The 18,069-nt window shown below is 54.0% G+C and overlaps 1 protein-coding gene and 1 long non-coding RNA gene across 6 annotated transcripts; one reads left to right on the top strand and one right to left on the bottom strand.

Annotated features, from left to right (window-relative positions):
- Window positions 1-1,174: 1,174 nt before the first annotated feature.
- On the bottom strand, window positions 1,175-13,992 carry LDB1 (LIM domain binding 1). Of its 5 annotated transcripts, none has more exons than XM_017531174.1 (11): window positions 8,041-8,662; window positions 5,073-5,175; window positions 4,895-4,939; window positions 4,709-4,784; window positions 4,506-4,608; window positions 4,166-4,338; window positions 3,526-3,648; window positions 3,208-3,291; window positions 2,994-3,117; window positions 2,639-2,787; window positions 1,175-1,933 (listed from the first exon to the last, which is right to left on the bottom strand). In XM_017531174.1, the coding sequence occupies exons 2-11, from the start codon at window positions 5,090-5,092 to the stop codon at window positions 1,703-1,705; spliced, it is 1,128 nt and encodes a 375-aa protein (XP_017386663.1). In that variant the 5' UTR covers window positions 5,093-5,175; window positions 8,041-8,662; the 3' UTR covers window positions 1,175-1,702. The 5 variants fall into 5 exon arrangements, with proteins under 5 accessions (XP_017386663.1, XP_017386661.1, XP_017386664.1 ...); XM_017531172.2 differs by lacking the exon at window positions 8,041-8,662 and adding an exon at window positions 13,629-13,992 and having other exon boundaries at window positions 1,630-1,933; XM_017531173.2 differs by lacking the exon at window positions 8,041-8,662 and adding an exon at window positions 13,629-13,992 and having other exon boundaries at window positions 1,703-1,933; window positions 2,645-2,787.
- A 297-nt stretch (window positions 13,993-14,289) lies between these two features.
- On the top strand, window positions 14,290-16,064 carry LOC119471725. Its single transcript, XR_005200786.1, has 2 exons — window positions 14,290-14,525; window positions 15,486-16,064. It is a non-coding gene; the product is annotated as an uncharacterized LOC119471725 (long non-coding RNA).
- Window positions 16,065-18,069: the final 2,005 nt, after the last annotated feature.

Genomic DNA, 18,069 nt, shown 5'->3' with positions numbered 1-18,069 from the left:
AAGATCAACAAAAAACATTGGATTTAATCTACACTTTAGATCAAAAGGTTCTCACAGACATTTACAGAACATTTTATCTAACAGTAGCACAATATACATCTTTCTCATAAGCACATAGAATGTTTTCAGGAATAGATGTTTTAGGCCACAAAACAAGTCTCAATTTTTTTTTTTTTTTTTTTTTNAAAAAAAAAAAAAAAAGACATTACAGTTGGGGTGGGTCATCCACCTTCCTCACCCCTTCCCTCAGCTCCTGACTCAATACCCTTGCAAAAGTGGCAGCTGGAGTGGAGGAAATAGGGTGTGGGGGACCCCCGGAATCCAAAGGGAAGAGAGGTGGTGCTAGCACTTCCTGGGACTGGCCACAGGAAAAGGCAGCAAAGCCACAGAGCTGGCCCAGCCACGTGGAACCCTGCTCCTGGCTGTACCCTGGCCAACCTGAGGATCCCAGGTGCCTCCTGTTCCTCCCTTCTATGAGGAAGGAGAGGCAGGGGATACGGACAGATGAAGACCCTCTACCTCAAATGGGGGTACAGAGGCCTGTTTTTCTCTGGTGGGCTTAGAGCCGGGACGTTCTTAGTTTCAGTGGCTCCTTCCCCTCTGTGAAGGGCAGAGTAGGATTATATATGCAGTTGGAGGGGCTGAAGGAGGGTTCCGGAGAAAAGTGGCTAAGCACCTCTTCCATCCCATGCCTGCCCAACTGAGACAAAACCAAAAATACAGCAACAAACAAGGCTGTTCCCTTCCCTCCACACTCCCCAAGGGAGGAAGCCTCTCCCCCCTGCATCCTAGACAACTGCTCTCATGGAGGACTCATAAGGAATATACACACCATGGGGGTGGGGCTGGCTGGAACAGAGGGAGTCACGAGCACTAGGAGGACAGGCCAGAGTCCAGAGGATGGAAAGACAGAAACATCAGGGGTTTGTCACCAAGATGTGGCCACTGATGTCCCCCAACCCCATGGCATGCCTTCCCCAACTGCAGTCACCCCAGAGGAAAGGGGTAGAGAGATGGCAGAGTGTCTCCTTGGTCTGAAGCTCTCACACTGTATAAAATGGTATGCATACCCCCTCCCCCACTCTCACCCCCACCTGGGCCCTAGCCCCCCAATCTGCCAAGAGTAGGGAGGTAGCTGGACTTTTAATAGGGGGAAGAGGGGCGACATGAATGATTTTTTTAACTTACATTTTTAATAATATTATTTTTTAAAAAACTTGGAGCTGGGATACGTGGCAACAGGGAAGAGGGGCCCAGAGCTTTACCCCTCTATCACCAGCTGCCTAGGGGAAGGGGCATTCAACCAAGCCCCATAACTTTAAGTCCCTAAGGGCTGTGGGTATAGACAACCCCCAGGCTTGAAAGGAGTAAAGTCAGGGGGATGGGAAACCCAGAATCTGGGGTGAGGATGGAGGCAAATGCCCTGGGGGGTGGTCAGGACATTTCTCAGAGACCCAGGTTCCATGTAGGCATCCACGAGTACCCCCTTCCCCCAAAAGGCTCTGCAGAGGCCAGGCCCAGCCCAGGGCCACTGGGGGACAAATCTTGGCACCTGCCCCCAGCGAGTCTAGTTCCTCCCTGAAGCGGGTGGATGGAGGCTGCCCGTTTTAGATGCTCAGCCTCTTCAATCTGTCTTCTGCTTCCTGGGGCTTCGAGGGGTGGGGCAGGCCGGCAGAGCGCTGGGTGGCCACGGCAGGGCCTTTTACTGGGAGGCCTGTGACGTAGGGTTCTCAGATTTGCTTTCTTGGCTGGACGGAGGCTTGCTGTTCCAGGGACTGTTGGCGCCCAGTGCAGGGGAGTTGTTAAAGCTGTCCTCGTCGTCAATGCCGTTGGCTGCGTCAAACTGGGTGTTCTCCAGCCGGGTGATGAGCCTTTCGTCCTCGTCCCCGAACTCCCCGCCCATCAGGGTGGGCTCCCCCACCACCATCACATCCTGAGAGTGGCGGAGGTCCCCAAACATAATCGGGGCAAGGGCTCGCCCGGCCCAGGGCGGCAGATACCCCCAGAGCCCCAATACCCACCCTGGAAGCTCAAGCGCCCCCACCCCCTCCTCACCCAAATTTAAAACCCCAACTCCCGACACCCTCAGCTCCTGGAATCCTTCCCACTGAAGGACACCAGAGCATCACAGCCTTTAGCCCATATCCATTAAGTTCTAGAAGTCACTCTATTCCCCTAGCTCCCTAGTCCATCTCCCCAGAATTTTAGGGAACTCCTCAACTTCTGTCCACATGTAAGAGAAAGGGAGCAGATCAAAAACATGAGATAGGGCAATGTGTGCATGTGCATGGGCATGTATTCTAGATCTGCAAACACTCCAGTCTTCATATCTCTCTCAGTGTGAGTGTGAGTTGGATGGTATGTGAGCCCCAAGCTGTCTGTCCTGAACGTCCGTTATGTCCTCATGGCTGTCTCTGTCCCTTTATGCCCTAGCTTCCTATGGCTGAGTGTATGTGATCACAACCATGCAAGTCCCTGACAAGGACTCTCTCACCAATAAAAGCAGTCAGCCCAGGCTGGCAAAGTACATGAGAAAACCTGTCTTTGCTTTTATGCCTGCTGTGAGCTCAGGCTTGGACAGGGGTCAAGGGTGAGTGGTGGGGCAGCCCAGAAGAGAGAAGAAAGCCGAGATGCTTACAGGTACCTGGCTGGAGAGGGCGAAGGTGCTAGCTGGGCTCTTCTTCTTGCTGTTGCTGTTGTTGGTATTGCCACCCCCCGAGCTCATGGTGCTGCCCCCTGACATCTTCCGTTTCCGCCGTTTGCTGGGCTGCTGACGTGTGGGCTCCGCTGTGCCGGGGAATGGAGACTCAGATGGGAGAGTGCCCTGGGTCCCCTATTTTCCACTGTGGCTCCCAAGGAGCATGAGCCTGCCCTGATCCCAATTTTGTAGACCCAGGAGCAAGGAAGGGGCAGGGAAAAGTTCAAAAGGAAATAAAGATACAGCTTTGAGGAGCAGTGTGAGATCTTGGTAAGAACAAGTGCAAGGCACTCACCGGGGGGTGCTACCATGCGCTGCCACTTCTGGAAAAGGCAGGTCTTGAGGCAGTCACGGGGGCTGAGGCTGTAGGTCTTGTGGCGGGACATGAGCTCCTGCATGGGCTCCAGTATCACACAGAGCTAGGGGTAGACCAGGAGGTGGCTTGTCAGGGGACAGACATGGAGTTGAGACTAAATGGACTGGGGCAGAAACTGGGTGCTTGGACTCACTCGGAGGTAGTTGAGAGTAGAATTGGACAGCCCACACCGGGTGATGTTTTTGGAGAGCTGATCCAACATTTGGGGGTCTTGGGCCTAGAGTGGGAGAAAAAACAAGCAAGAACACTGACACCTGGGTTGCCTCTGCTCATCTGCCTTATCATGAGAGCATTGTGACCCTCCTGAGAGAGGAGAGCCTCTTATTCAACCTGCTGTTCAGATGAAGAAACCCTAACCCTGTCTAAGGTCAGTCAGAAAATGGCAGACCTTGTTCCACCCTTCCTCCCGTCTGCTTTCACTCTTTCGTCCTGGGTCCTGCTCACAACTCACATGCATGGCAAGGATGCTGCGGGGGATGAGCTCTCGATGCTGCCGGATGCTGAAGTGCCACGTCTTTATCCGCATCATGTCGTCAAACATGAACTCCAGGTACAACCGGCCCTCCACACACACCTGAAGACAGGCTTGTCACAACCCTGCCCCCTCCCAACATACCATACCTGAAATATGTCTATTACAACCTCCCATTTGCTTATAACTCTCCCACTGCATATTTTGTCACCCGCACATTAAATCTGGGTGCAGCAACCCCCACCCATATACCTGGCCCGTACACACACACAGAAACATGCGCAGACACACCCACATACACATACACACACACACACACACACACACACACAGTAGAAAAGCTTAACAGATCCTTGTCCTCTCCCCATGTAGCTAGTGATATACCCATCTATTCTAAGCCATGTGAGGGCAGACTCTTGTTCACTCATGTAGCCCTGGGGCCCAGAAAACTATCCCATATAAATGCAACACATGTTTGCCTGACGGTTGCAACCCTCCCTTTTTATTTTGCCACTTCACATTATGGCTCCCCGGGGAACAGCTGTGAGTATACACTAGGAGAGAGACAGGGAATCAAACCCAGGTGCCATGGTGTTCCATATCCAGCAGGGTTGCTGACCTGGGTGAACATGGGCTTGCCATGCTGGGTCACCATGCTGCCCTGGTCACAGTCGAGGGACACAAAGTTGCTGTGGAATGCCTCCTTGGGGTGCTTAAGCACATAGTACAGCTCTGTAGCACCCCCCTCAAAGATGCTGCGGAAGTAGCGTGGGATCAGGGTCCGGCCAATGGCTGTAGAGATGGGACAAACTCTTCAGGACAAAGGGACTTCAAAAGGGGCCAGGCAGATGCCTCCCCTACCAAACTAGACATCCCCTGGCACTCCCAGACCCACTTCCAGACCTTAGAACTACACAGGAGGTATACACCCTGACAGAAAGACCCCAGAGGCCACTTACTATATCTCTTTGGTCCATCCTCCAGGCAGAAAGTGATGGTCAACATGGCATCATCCTCAAAGAACTCAGTCGTGAAAGCATCCCACCAGAGATTGTCACACTCCTAGGAGCATGGTGAGGTGTATGTGTTCATGTGTCATAAACTATCCCATGGGGTGCCCAGATGGCCCTCCTGCTCCCAGCCCCTTTGCCCTTGGCCATACCTCTGTCCAGTTCTGAAGGCGTTTGTTAAGCTCAAATATTCTGTAGTCAGTTTGGTTGCCATATGGTGTGTGTCTCCTGGAAGAAGTGAAGGAGGGAGGTTAGTAGGAGCAGAGCCTCCCCACCCTACCCCCACCTCAGCCTTCTCCCAGTGGAAAGCACCTTCCTCTCCACTAGACTGCACTTACCCAATCCCTGGCTCCAGGTATGTAGGCGGGTACATGGGAGTTGGGCTGTGTAAAGGAAGAGGCTATGAGAATGAGGGTGGAAGATAGGAATTATTGGGGGTGGGGGGCTACTCCCTCCCCTTTCCAAGCAGGATCCCACCTGGAGAAGGGTTAGGAAGTGGCCAACAGACTCACTCACCCCACATCCCGATCCAGCATGGTGCCGGGATGGAAGGGGGGGAAGGCGTTGCCGTTCGGGGGCTCCTTCGGCGAGTACAGCTTGAATGACTTTGAGGAACAACCTAGAAGACAAAGAAAGGAGTCATAGCTGGGCATGGTGGCTCACGTCTGTAATCCTAGCACTTTGGGAGGCCAAGGTAAGACTGCTTGAGCACAGGAGGTCAAGGCTGCAATGACGAGTGTCATAGCGAGACCTCGCAACCAGCCTCATAGCAAGACCTTGTCACTAAAAATAATTTTAAAAGTTAGCTGGGTATGGTGGCGCAGGCCTATGGTTCCAGCTACTTGGGAGGCTGAGGTGGGAGGATCGCTTGAGCCCAGGAGTTTGAGGCTGCAGTGAGCAGAGGTCATACCACTGAACTTCAGCCTGGGCAACAGAGTGAGACCCCGTCTCTAAAAGAAACAGGAGTCCCCTCATCCCCTTTTGGGAGCTCTTCGATAAGCCTGCTAGACTGTGTGGATAGGGACTGGTCTTACGGCACTCCCCGGCCTGGTTACAAGAAAGTGACGGACTAGAGGGTAGCTACCCTAGGGATCACTGGTCTCTCTTTCTGAACCTGGCTATACCCAAGATCCTATTTCTTCATTTGGCTGAGTCCTTGATGACAGAAGAGGAATTGAAGCTGGGAAGAATTATCACAGAATAAATAAATATCCAAACACTAGAATATAATTTTGATAAACCCCCTTTTAATCTAAGTAGTTTCATAAAATAATCATAATAACCTTATGAAGTAGCAGGGCTGACCATAATATTCCCATTTTACAGGTGAGGCAACTGAGGGCTCAAAGGAACTTGCCATGATCATAAAGCTAGTAACTGTCAAAACTAGGACTTGAGGTCCGATCTTCTGATTCCCATATCCTACACCATTTCTACCAGCTGATCCCTCTATCGCCCTCTAGAGACCAAAGTGAGGGAGGAACGGGGGAATTTTCTAACTCTGCCCCTCCTCCAGCCTCAGGGTTTCAGGAGGGCAAGTGATAGAAAGATAAACGGGGGTGGGTGCCTGTTGGGTGCCACCTACCAGATAACCAGTTGGGCCTTCTGCAGCCCCACTAACGGCCACTCCCTTATCAGCCCAGCCCCCACCCCCACCTCTACCAAGGGTAGAGTATTGTCTGTAAACCAGAAACCCAAAAGCCTCAACCCCTTTTCTCTTCTGAGACTTGGAGTAGGGGAGGCAGGAATCTCCTTTGGATCCCACTCTACCTATAATCTAAAAGTAGGTGGTTCGGGAACTATGTCCCTCAGTCTAGGGGCAGGTGGTCACTAGACAGGGGTCTCGCTACTGTGTATCTGTGCATGTGCACATGTCCTCTCTCTCACCTCACCTAACAGCAAACAGTTCTTGGAATACTATTTTCTGACAGGGAGAAGTGTTAAATTCATACTTGGGTATGCCCCAGGTACCTCTGCAGCTGTTCCCCCTTCTCTGAGAAGGGGGAACAGCTGCAGAGGTACCTGGGGCATACCCAAGGAGAAGAAATTGAGGCACAGTCCCAAAAGTTCATCTGACTCCAATCGCATTTGCTTCCTTGGGTCCCTAAAACTGGACTGTATTTGGGAGGGTAGCTGGATTGACTCTATCTATGTCCCCTCCCCAACTTAGATGCAAAATCTACTTTGTTCCTTGGGGGGAAGAGACAAAAGAAGACCCTGTGCCAACATGTGTCATTTAATTCTCTCCCCAGGGCCCTGTCCTCACGATGCAGGCAAAAGGTCGGTCCCAGACTGCACAGTCCCTGAAGGTGCCAAGAGTCAGAGCCTGTGTGTGCCTGCACACACGTGTGCTCCATCCTGCCTAGCAGGCTTCCACCCTCAGCTCGCCCCAACATGCCTATCAAGGGCTGGAACCCAGCAGCCCCAGGCAGAATCAGAGTGCCCCCAACAGGCCCTCACCCCATGCACAAGCTCTCATGGGCCACGTCCACATGCTCCAAGAACAGCACACACAGCCTTCACATGCCAGTCTGGACTGTGCCTGTGTCTCCAGAAAGAGACAGTCCCCACCAAGCCACCAAGTATCCCCACTCCAAAGACAGGTAGACTAGGGCCACACAGGAAACTCAAGCTCACATAGCCCACCAGAGGCCAGGCCTGGGCAATGAACCCAAGAGCAGATTCTCAGACCTGGCCCTCATCCTCCAATTAGGCCATCCTTTCTCCCACAGCCTAACCACCTCTGCCTCCTCCGTTTCGAGGCCACTTGAAGAAATGTGTTAGCTCAAGAACCTAAAGAGAAGGGAAGCAGGACGCCTGGGTTTCTCGACAGTTTCGAAAAAAAAAAAATCTCAGAGCCTCCCTTTCTCTCTCTAGAGAATGAAGAGGCATTGTCTGAAACTGGGTAAATAGCTCTAAGGAGTTAAAGCCCAACGCTCTGGGCCTCTATTTGCTCCTCCAGTGAATGGACACAAACTCAGCATCTCTCCAGAGCCACAACTCCCAGTAGCCCCAGCACAAGAGCTTGGGAGTGAGTAGAGAAGGGGAGGGACATCACCCAGACCATCTGTCCCTGTTGCTGCCTGTCCCCAGCAGCAGGGGTAGAGGGAACAAGGTGGGGGGCGGGGGGGGGGAGGGGAGATGTGTCATCCAGCCCTAGAGACAGCCATAGCCCCCCTCCCACCTCTAGCAATCTGGAAGCCTTCAGGAAGGGGGAGAGAAGAGCCCAGAACTAGTAAAGTTTTCTCAGGGAGGAAGCTCCATCTGGGGCTGAGGGGGGGCGCCTCCAGCTGGGCATTACCATGGTAACCAGGCTGACCTGAGGGCAGGCCCCCTCCTTTAGGGGCTGGCCACAGGTCAGCAGGCCTGAGCACCCCGGCTGCTCTGAGCTGGGGCACCTCTCCCCCAGCCAGCAGACCAGGCCCGGGCCGGGCTGAGGGCCTTCCGCCCACCCCCAGCAGGCTTGCAGGGTGCCCAGACTTACCTGGGAGAACTGAGGGGGCCAGGAGAGGTGCGGGGAGCGACTGCAAGCCCAGAGGGGTCCTGGCAAGGGTGAGGGCTGAGAGGGGACAACTTCAGCCGCTCATGTCCCGAGTGGGACGGGCAGGCCCGGTTGGGAGCTCCACTCCGCCGGCCGCACAAAGACTCGCAAGCACAGCCTCGGCCAGCCCCGCGGCGGCCGCAGCCCCGGGGGAAAGTTACAATGGCCACTGGGCCAGGGGCCGGGGACCAGGGGGCCGGCCTGGGGGGCGGGGGGCCGCGGGGAGTCCGGAGCCTTCTTTGTTTGCAAGGTTTCCCTCAACAATGGCTGCTCCGCTCTTTCCTCTCTCCTTCTCCTCCTCCTCTGCTTTCCCCGCCGCCGCCTCTCGCTGCCTCTGCCTCCGAGCAGCCCGCCCGCCCTCCCCAGGCCACCGGGCCCCTCTACTGGGGGCACCAGGAGAGGTAGGGCCCAGCACTCACACTCACTCACACTCGCACACTCAGACACACACACAGCGCCAGCCGGCTGCCTGCCTTTCTCCCTTTCTCTCCCTGCCTCCCTCCCTCCCCGCTCGCTCTCTCTCCGAGCCTCTCTCAGAATGAGGCCCCAGGGCGGGCGGAGGGTGGAGCTGCCCCCACCGGCCCCGCCCCCTCCCTGCGAGGAAAGAGGAAGAGCGAAGGAGGGAGGGAGGCTGGGACGGAGGGACTGCTGAGAAAAACAAAAGAGAGATAGAGACTGGGAGAGACAGGGGACGGATCAGACTGGGCTGGGAGAGACCTGGATGGAGGAGAGGCCTGTAGGGGCCAGGAATGAAATGCAGCCCGCCTCCCCGCAGCCCCAGGCCCGGTGCTCAGGAGTGAGCACGGGGGCCAAAGCCACTCGCAGAGATGGAGTGTGGGCTCCTCTCCGCAGACTCCAAGATCTTCAAAGCACCTCACAAACCTCTCTTCCTCGCCCCTGTGATGGCTCAGGTTGAAGGCTGACCCGGGCTGCCACCCTGGGCTCCCCTGGTGAAATCCCAGAGCAGCTGGGGGAGGCTCCAGGGGGTTATTTTTGACAGAGACACATTCTGACATCAGCCAGTAAACACTGAAGAGAGGGGGACACTGCAGTCTTCCCTGCCCCCAACCCAGCTAAGTTCCAAGCCTTGACTTAGATCCCTCTTAAAAGGAAGCCCCCTTCCCCACCACCACCACTTGAAGACAAGTGGGTGCCAGGGAAAGACACATTGTCAGAGCTAGGGAAAGCCAACTTGGCCATCGAAGAGTCCCCAGGAGGAGCCTACTTTGCTGCTGAATCTTCACCACCACCCCAGAAAAAAAAGGTATATGGTTAGTGGGTAGGGTCTGTACTCCCATCCAGCAGGGGCATCCCAAGGGAGCAGGTATTGCTATTTTTTTCCTAAGGTAATTTTGTTGTAGCAGGAGTAGGTTTTTCTAAAAGTTGCGTAGGGCTCCAGGCCCTACTCTTGGACAGATAGGAAAAGGAAAACAGTACACACACACACACACACACACACACACACACACACGGGGCGGGGCACAAACCTTCTATTTCCTTCTTTGCAATTTGAGTGTCTGCTCCTCTACTCCCTGTCCCTGCCCCCAACTATATTCACACATAACTCCAAGGACAGGATTTCTCATGACATACTCACTAGTTAACTGTGCAGTAATATTGCACCTGGCTCTGTGAACATCTTCTACATAAATAACACATCTCGCTTTCACATAAATCAATACCTGATACACATTTCATACTGTGATATCTCTTTTTTTTTTTTCTTTTTTGCCTGAGAGTCTTGCTCTGTTGCTTAGCCTGGAGTTTAGTGGTGTGATCTCGGCTCAGTGAAGCCTCCACCTCCCAGGTCCAAGTGATTCTCCTGCCTCAGCCTCCCAAGTAGCTGGGATTACAAGTGTGTGACACCATACCCAGCTAATTTTTGTATTTTTAGTAGAGACAGGGTTTTGCTATGTTGTCCAGGCTGGTCTCGAACTCCTGACCTCAGGTGATTCACCAGCTTTGGTCTCCCAAAGTGCTAGAATTATAGGCATGAGCCACCGCGTCTGGCCATCAGCCTGTGATATATCTCAAATCCTAAATATACCCAAATCCTGGACACACACACACACACACACACAGTCTAAGTCATACACACTGGGACCTATGACACTTATGCATCCTGACCTCAATACACACACGAAAACTGTGTTATAACCCCTAAACCTGTGACAGCCTATCACATATACACCCCGATCATTTATTATACAAGGACTTAACCTAGAAATCACCCTCTCTGAAACCCGCGTACCATTCTTCAAAGCCTGGCCATATGATAAACCCCAGCTTTCACAAACATACTGAAATGTATGACATTCAGCCAGACTGCAACATACAGCCTATGACCAGGACTTAAGACATTCCCACTGACTCTCAAATTTATAGCTTGGGTAGCCCCACTTCTCCCCCACTGCCTTTAAACTTTCCAAAGTGCATTCACAGGCAGTACCTCAAGAGATCCTCATAGCATATAGGGCCAAATACCCTAACAGTGAGATCCTAACAGATCTCACTGAGACAAGATGACGGGGGAGGGTTGGGGGCGGGGGTTGAACCCTGCACTTCTAAACCCACTGGATATAAGCCAAGCCCTGCAGCCATTCCTATTCCCTTCCCCCTCCAGGCTTCAAATCACTGTCCACATGGGAAGGAGGTAAGGGTATGTGCTCTGGCTTCTGCCTCCAGCCCAGAGCTCAGAACCCCCACCCAGCCTGTCTCCTCAGACAGGAGGAACTACAAGGGCCCTCCACTCTCACTGTGGAGTGGAGGAGCCCCTAAATGCCAAGGAGCAAGTCTGCTCCTTTCTCTGCTCTGACCCGATTCACCCAGTTGCACAGGGGCAGAACAGGTCCAGCTAAAAAGAGCAAATCTGAGTTACAAGGCCTTAGAATTAGTGGTGAGGTGGAGGGAGCAGCAAAGAATGACAAAGATGATGAGGGAACGTACTCCTCCTGGAGGTGGGGACTCAAAGGACAGCCGCCAGCCCCAGCCCACAGGATGAGGTACCAGCACTGCCCCCTGCCTGGGCCCCTGGGGCTCCCTGACCCAGGCCTCCAGTGTGCCTGCCCCCCTTCCTTTGTCTGTGCCCGGCCTCCCGTTGGCCTGGCGCTCTGCCATCCTCCTCTCCTGGCTCCCAGCCGCCACCACTGCTGCCTCCTCCCCTCCCCCTACTCCTCCCTGCCTTAACCCTTCTGAGCCACATGCTGCCCCAGACAGGCCCTAGCCTCCTCAGCATCTTGCTCAGGGTGATGCCCTTAGCAGTAGCTCTCCCTGTTCTCAGCCATTCCAGCCCCAAAAGCTGGTCCTCACCCCAGGAGCGCTATGGGAGCTGGGCGTGTGTATGTGTGTATCTTGTGGTGTTTCTGTGTGTGCATGTGTGTGGGTCTGTGTGCGCTCTGGTTTCCCTCAGTCACATGTGTGGGGCATGTGCTGTCTCTGCCGGGCTGGGGGAGGAGGAGGAGCCCGGAGACAGCAGAGCACAAAGGAGAGACTCAGACAGGCAGGCAGGCAGGCAGGCAGGCGGCAGGCGGCCTGCCAGGGCACCTCAACCCTCACCCCAGGGCTGCTCAAGGTGGAGGAAGTCTTCGGGCCTGGACTGCTACATGCTGCCACGCTGCTCTCGTGTTCAAGCATGTGCTTCCTCCATCCAAGCAAGCTGCAAGTCGGGTCCCCTCTCTAACCCCAACTGCTACTATTCTCCACCTCCACTCTACTCTCAAGCCCCTCCCTGAGTGGTTCTACTTGAAGTCTAACCTCCATCCAACCTCTGTGGCATCAATCTATAAGACTTCATGATCTGGAAAAAGACTCCCTACTCTTCCCTATCTTTTGCCCCCTTTCCCTCCGTCAGACCACTAGACACAAAAGGAACATGTCTTCTGGGGCACTGACTGAAGTTGTCTCCTCACCCACCCACATACCCCTGGGCTTGGGCCCTCTTCCTGTTCCCATGCTGCTCCAGGAGACTAAGAAGGAGAGACTTTCTCTCTCCTCCCACTAGACCCAGGCACCCTGCCCCAACTTCAGGGCCAACCTTCCATGCACCTCCAGCCTGACAACCCCTCCATACATACATATCCCCTTACCCTATATTTGTAGGAACTAAGAATCAAAATTTAAGACTCATCCCTCTAGCTTGTTCAGATCCTTAATTTCTGCTCTGCCCTGGGGTGGGCTAAGAACATGATGGATCTGAACCGGGTACCCAGCATGGGGCAATCATAGGAGAGAAAATACACACATATAAACATGTACACCAAGCTGGTAGGAGGAGGGATGATGGGGCCAGGCAAGATTCCAGCTTGGCAAGCTCTTGCCTCTCCTTTCCTCAACTCTCTGCAGCACCAGCTAGTGGTTCCCAAACCCGGATATTCTAGGATTCTTAGGTTCTCTTAGCCCTCCTTCTGGGTCCCATGCCCCTTAAACATCAGCCTCAGCAGGCTCCTGAAGTGTGTGCCCAGCCCAGCTTAGCCTGGGTCACATGATTTTCAAGGAAGCTTCCTCACTGGTAGCTTCCCCTTGGGGATTTGTGGGGGAGTGGGGGGTGTCCAGTTGTGAAGTATGTAGCCAAACCGGGCTACATTCAGGGACACTGACTTCCAGGAGAAAGCTGACTCCAGTATGGGGCAGAAAGGCTAATCCCAGGACCCAGAGTCTTGGGGCTGGAGACAGACACTGTACTGTGAGGCCCTCTGTAGACTACCTCTCCAGGCGCATGGCTGCTCACTTTCCTCCTGGCAGTGAGGTAGACCCACCCAGCCCCACTAGAAAAAATCTCAGACCTAGGCTATTCCTGGCAAAAGTTGATACGTGTTTTGAGGAGGCAGGGATCTGAGCCTGGGTCCTCTCTCAAGTTCTCAGTTTGGGGCCAAGAATTGCTCCCCCAGCTCACCTATCCACAAATCACTCTATTTCCTAGCCTACCCTCCCACTAGGGCAGAGATGCCAGACCCAAGGGGCTAATTATCTAGCATCTCTTAGGAGTACCTCCAGTGCCTCAGGAGGGCCAACCTTCCCTGGCAACAGGCAGGAAAAGTTGAAGGGGGGCAAGATGGGTCCTAATCAACTACCTCCCTGCAAACAGGGTCCTCAGAAACAGCACGGGGGGAATGTCACAGGATAGGTAAGAGGCAATGGGCAGCAGAGAAGCGGGGGCAGCCCAAACCAGCCAATCACAACTCTATGGTGACCTGAGGGGGGGGGTCAAAAGTCCAGAGTCACTTCTGATTGGCTTACAACCTGGAATTCTGAGAATTTCAGCCCCCCCAAACCTCTCACCAATTAGCCTCCCCCCAAAAAAACATACACATAAGCCACCCCCGGCGTCTCCTTCCCGTGCTTCTGAGCTGCTACGCATTTATACAGTTGGGGAAAACCCTACCCGCCGGCCTGAGGCCCCGCGTAGCCCTTCCAGCCCCCGGCCTCCCCCATGCCATCGACGACCCCCACACAAGTTCTCGCCAAACACGGGGTGAGGGGTCCGCGGGGAGAGTTGGGCAGGGAGGGGCCGGGTAGCCGCACGCCCCACTCACCAGGACAGGCACAGCCCACTGACATCTTCACATCGCCCGCCGCTGGGGACCCAGCCGAGTCACGGTGCCCACCCCTCGCGGGGACAGGCCGGGCATGAGCTGCCGCCGCCGCCCGCGGCCCCCGCTGCCGGCCCGGCCCGGCTTCGGCCCGGTGCGGGCGGCCCCTGGCTGCAGCGAGGGGCCTGTCAGGCGCGGAGCAGACAGGAAGGAAGCCAGGCAGGAAGGCGAGCGGCCTCTGCGTGTGTGCGCGCGGGTGTGCGTCCGCGGAGTGTGTGTCCGTGTGTGCGCGTGTGCGTGTGCGTGTCTGTGCGCTCCCGCCGCCGTCGTCGCCGCCGCCGCCGCCGCCGAGCGCCCCCCTCTCCGCCCTCGCGTTCGCGCTCCCTCGCGCCGGCGCCGGCTCCCCAGACCGAGCCGGGCAGGGCCGGGCTTTATTAATATGCTAATTGTCCTGCTAGTGGGAGGGGAGAGCCGTGTCAAAGTGACCCGGGAGAGCGCGCAGCAAGCGACGACGTGCGTGCGCCGCGCGACGGGCGGGCGGCGAGGGGCCGCGAGCGCTCAGGGAACAGCATGCATATGACGCAGCTTTTAAAAAAGGAGACGGAGGCAGAGACCCCAGAGAGGGAGGGCGAGAGGGAGGGCGAGGGGGAGGGCTTGGAGGCGCAGCCGCGCGCTCGGTGTCGGTCCTCTGGGTGCCGCCGGGTGGGGAGCCTGGCTGAGCCGGAGCGGGAGCCGCGGCTAGGGGAGGCGGAGCCGGGGTGGGCAGTGAGGTGTAGCTCTCTCCACCATGGGCAGCGCTCCGGGAGGGGAAAGGGACTGCGGACCCCCTGCTCGTGCTCCCTGCTGAGATGCCAACCTTCTTCTAGAGGCCCCTTGTTTCGCGTCCCTATCCTAAACTGGGTGGGTAAAGAAGCATTCTCTTAATTCTTGTAGCAACCCCCAACTCACCCCCTCCCTAAATTAACCACTCCTCCTTTGCCTGCGAAACCAGTTGGGACTAGAACTAAAAGGGTTAATTAAGTGGGGTCCCCGCCCTCCTCCGCCTAAGGGCTTGGGATCTGCGTTTTGCTGGGGGAAGGAGGCTGAGGAATGACCACCAGATTGGTTTACGGAGGGGCAATACAAGGCCATCCTTCCTCTTTGCAGACTGACGCAGCAGTCAAGACACTCTTCTCCCTTCCCCCCTTTCTCCAGCCTTGGCGCCTTCTCCTCCGTACCAACCCCCCCCACCACTGCCTCCGACCCCCCTGCCTGGAAGCTGCTCTCCTTTGAGGGCTTCGGAGATGAGAACAGGAAACAGGCCCTTCCAGTGCCCCCTAACCCAGAGAGGCAGAGGCTGTGGGCCGTGTGGGGTTGGCGGGGAGATGATATGGATGGCCAATATAAGGAACACTCCTTCCCCAAGGAGGAGCCTCCCAACCTTCAGTCACAATTCAAGGACTCTCCAACCCAGCTCTAGGAGGGGAGGGGCTCCATCACCATTTCTTCCCAAAAGCTCAGCTTTAGCTGCCTCATAAACAGGAAATACCTATTAGCCTGGAGGAGGGAAGGGAGGGAGCCGCCTGGAGTAGAGAGTTGACCCCCTCCCTCCTGGGGCCCCCAGCTGCTAGTTTTTCTTTAAGCTTCATGATGGGCTCCAGGGATAAAGGTTGGGGACTTGCACTAGTGTCTCCTCCCTAGGGCATCTGGCCTAGACCGGTTAGGGGGTTCTCCTCTTTGTTACTTAGAGGGGTGTTGGTTGAGAAGGCTGTTTGGTTCCCTCACTCTGGCTCAGAGTCTGCACGGCTGGCTTGACTGGCTGGGGGAGGGTTACAGATGTGGAGGCTTAAGTGTTTATGAGACCTCTTCTCTCCACCTTAGGTTTTTGCTGAGGGAGCATGAAATGATGGAAGGGTGCAGAGTTGGAGGATTGAAAAGAAGGCCTGCCTAGGAATGGAGACCCTCCCCACCATGTGCTTAGGATGGGGGAGGAGGAGCTCTACCTTGTGGATTCTCCCACCCCCGTTTCCCCATCCCCACCCCCACCAGGAGCAGAGAGGACCTGACTGAAGCCATCCACACTCAACACAAGTGTTTCCTTGGCAGCATCCCCTGACTGAGTGCACCCCCTCCCGCATTCTCCCAGACAAAGGTCAGCACTAGAGGGAGTAGAGAGAACCTAAGGCAACAGAACACTGGCCTGGAATTGTGGATACCTGGGTTTGAATTGAATGCAAGCTTCGCTCCACAATAGCTGAGTGGTTTCAGACAACTGACCACACCACTCGGTGCGCTAGCTTTATCGTCTGTAATTGGTATCTATGGCTTGGTGAGAATCAAACTAGACAATGTACACCCAGTCACCTAGTCCAGCATCAGTCAGGTAGTCCTGTAGATATGTGTTCCTTTCTCTTCTGTACGAAAATCTAAAAATGAAAAAAAAGAAAAAAGATAAAGATATGTGTTCCTTTCTGCTTTTTTTTTTTTTTTTTTTAGATAGATATGTGTAATTCCAAGAGAGTCAGGAAGGGACTGGATTGGCAGGACAATTTGAGATGGTGTGGAGGAGGGGGAATACCTGCCTTGACCTCCTGCTCTCTTCTGTTCATGAATTATTTGCCTTCCCCCAATCCTGTGTCCACTTACCCCTAAGGCCACTTACTCCAAACAACTAGCTTGGTCAGATTCCATGGTGATCAACACAATGGTGATCACCTGGGTGGATAAGGGGGCTTACAACCCACCCTTTAAAAGGTCTTTGCCTCCTGTGAATCTGAGATTTCCTTCTAGATTACACGTGTGGAAGGTAGGTTAGGAAGGAAGAAAAAACTGCCTTAGTTGAGCATGCAGTAGTGCCAGGCACTGCACTAGGCCTTTTACACCTGTTGACTCATTTACCTTGCGTGAAGACCTTTGGAAGAAGGTGCTATTACATACTCCATGAACAAGTAGAAAAATTGAAGTTCAGAGATGATAATAAATTTAAACTTGCTTGCAAAACACTGTTCTCCCTCTTCTTCACCTACTAGTTAATGGTTCCTTAAAACCTTAGTTCTAGCTTCACCTTCTGTGGGAAGATTGCCTCTCTCACTCCCACTGACACTATAGCCTATTTAGTGGCCCAGTCACCGGTAAGAAAATAGCATCTAAATACTGTTGAAAGGGTGGTTAAAATAAGTGATTGGGCTGAGCTCGATGGCTCACACCTGAAATCCCAGTACTTCGGCAGGCCGAGGTGGGTGGATCACCTGAGGTCACCAGCCTGGCAAACATGGCAAAACTCTGTCTCTATTAATAACACAAAAATTAGCTGGGCGCGGTGGCCCATGCGTGTAATCCCAGCTACTCGGGAGACTAAGGCAGGAAAATCGCTTGAACCCCAGAAGGCAGAGTTTGCAGTGAGCCAAGACCCTGCCATTGCACTCCAGCCTGGGCGACAAGAGCGAAACTCCATCTCAAAAAAAAAAAAAAAAAAAAAATGGCGATTGAGGCTTCTACAGGAATTCCACTTACAGAAGTTAGGTAACTTTGCCAAGATGACAGAGCTAACAAGCACTTGAACTAGTGCTTCACTCCTTGCATTACTTCTAGTGTGAATCAGACCTGGGGAGGGAGAGGAGAACATCTTTGGAGCATCTCTGGGAATTGTGGTATAGGCAAGAATAGGGCTGGGCACGGTGGCTCACGCCCCTCATCCCAGCACTTTGGGAGGCTCAGGTGGGCAGGTTACCTGAGGTCAGAAGTTCCAGACCAGCCTAACCAACATGGAGAAACTCCATCTCTACTTAAAAAAATACAAAAAATTGGCCAGGCGTGGTGGCTCATGCCTGTAATCCTAGCACTTTGGGAGGCCAAGGCAGGTGAATCATGAGGTCGGGAGTTTGAGACCAGCCTGACCAACAGGAAGAAACCCCATCTCTACTAAAAATACAAAGTTAGCTGAGCGTGGTGGTTCATGCCTGTAATTCCAGCTACTTGGGGGGCTGAGGCAAGATAATCACTTGAATCCAGAAGACGGAGGTTGCAGTGAGCCGAGATCACCCCATTGCACTCCAGCCTGGGCAACAAGAGCAAAACTCCGTCTCAAAAAAACTAATAATTAGCCAAGCGTAGTGGTGCATGTGTGCAATAGCTATTCGGGATGCTGAAGTAGGAGGATCACTTGAACCCGGGAGGTGGAGGATTCGGTGAGCTGAGATCTTGCCATTGCACTCCAGCCTGGGCAACAAGAGGAAAACTCCGTCTCAAAAATAAAAGAGAAGTCACAGAAATCTGGCAGACAGACAGTATGTGGTAGAAAGGAGGTGGAGCCTATGTGGAGGGAGGGTCTTCAACTTAATGACAATATCCTGGAAGGACTGGAGGCTTAGCTGATTTGTGTAGACGGTTATAAGTGCCCAGTATTCTCTCTGTGGGTGTAGTAAAACTCATATAACATAAAATTAACCTTTTTTTTTTTTTTTGA

This window comes from Cebus imitator, unplaced genomic scaffold (assembly GCF_001604975.1).
Source record: "Cebus imitator isolate Cc_AM_T3 unplaced genomic scaffold, Cebus_imitator-1.0 Scaffold71, whole genome shotgun sequence".
In the NCBI taxonomy this organism is placed as follows: domain Eukaryota; kingdom Metazoa; phylum Chordata; class Mammalia; order Primates; family Cebidae; genus Cebus; species Cebus imitator.
Note: the sequence above shows the minus strand (reverse complement) of the source record. Positions and strands in the feature narration are given on the sequence as shown.

Bases quoted from the DNA above. Each gene is read 5' to 3' on its own strand.
- LDB1 (XM_017531172.2), bottom strand. From the start codon at position 13,653: ATGTCAGTGGGCTGTGCCTGTCCTG. The intron at 4,940-5,072 runs GTGAGTGAGTCT...TCCTTTACACAG, and splicing joins ATGCTGGATCGGGATGTGGG to CCCAACTCCCATGTACCCGC. The intron at 1,934-2,638 runs GTAAGCATCTCG...CGCCACTCTCAG, and splicing joins CCCTCTCCAGCCAGGTACCT to GATGTGATGGTGGTGGGGGA.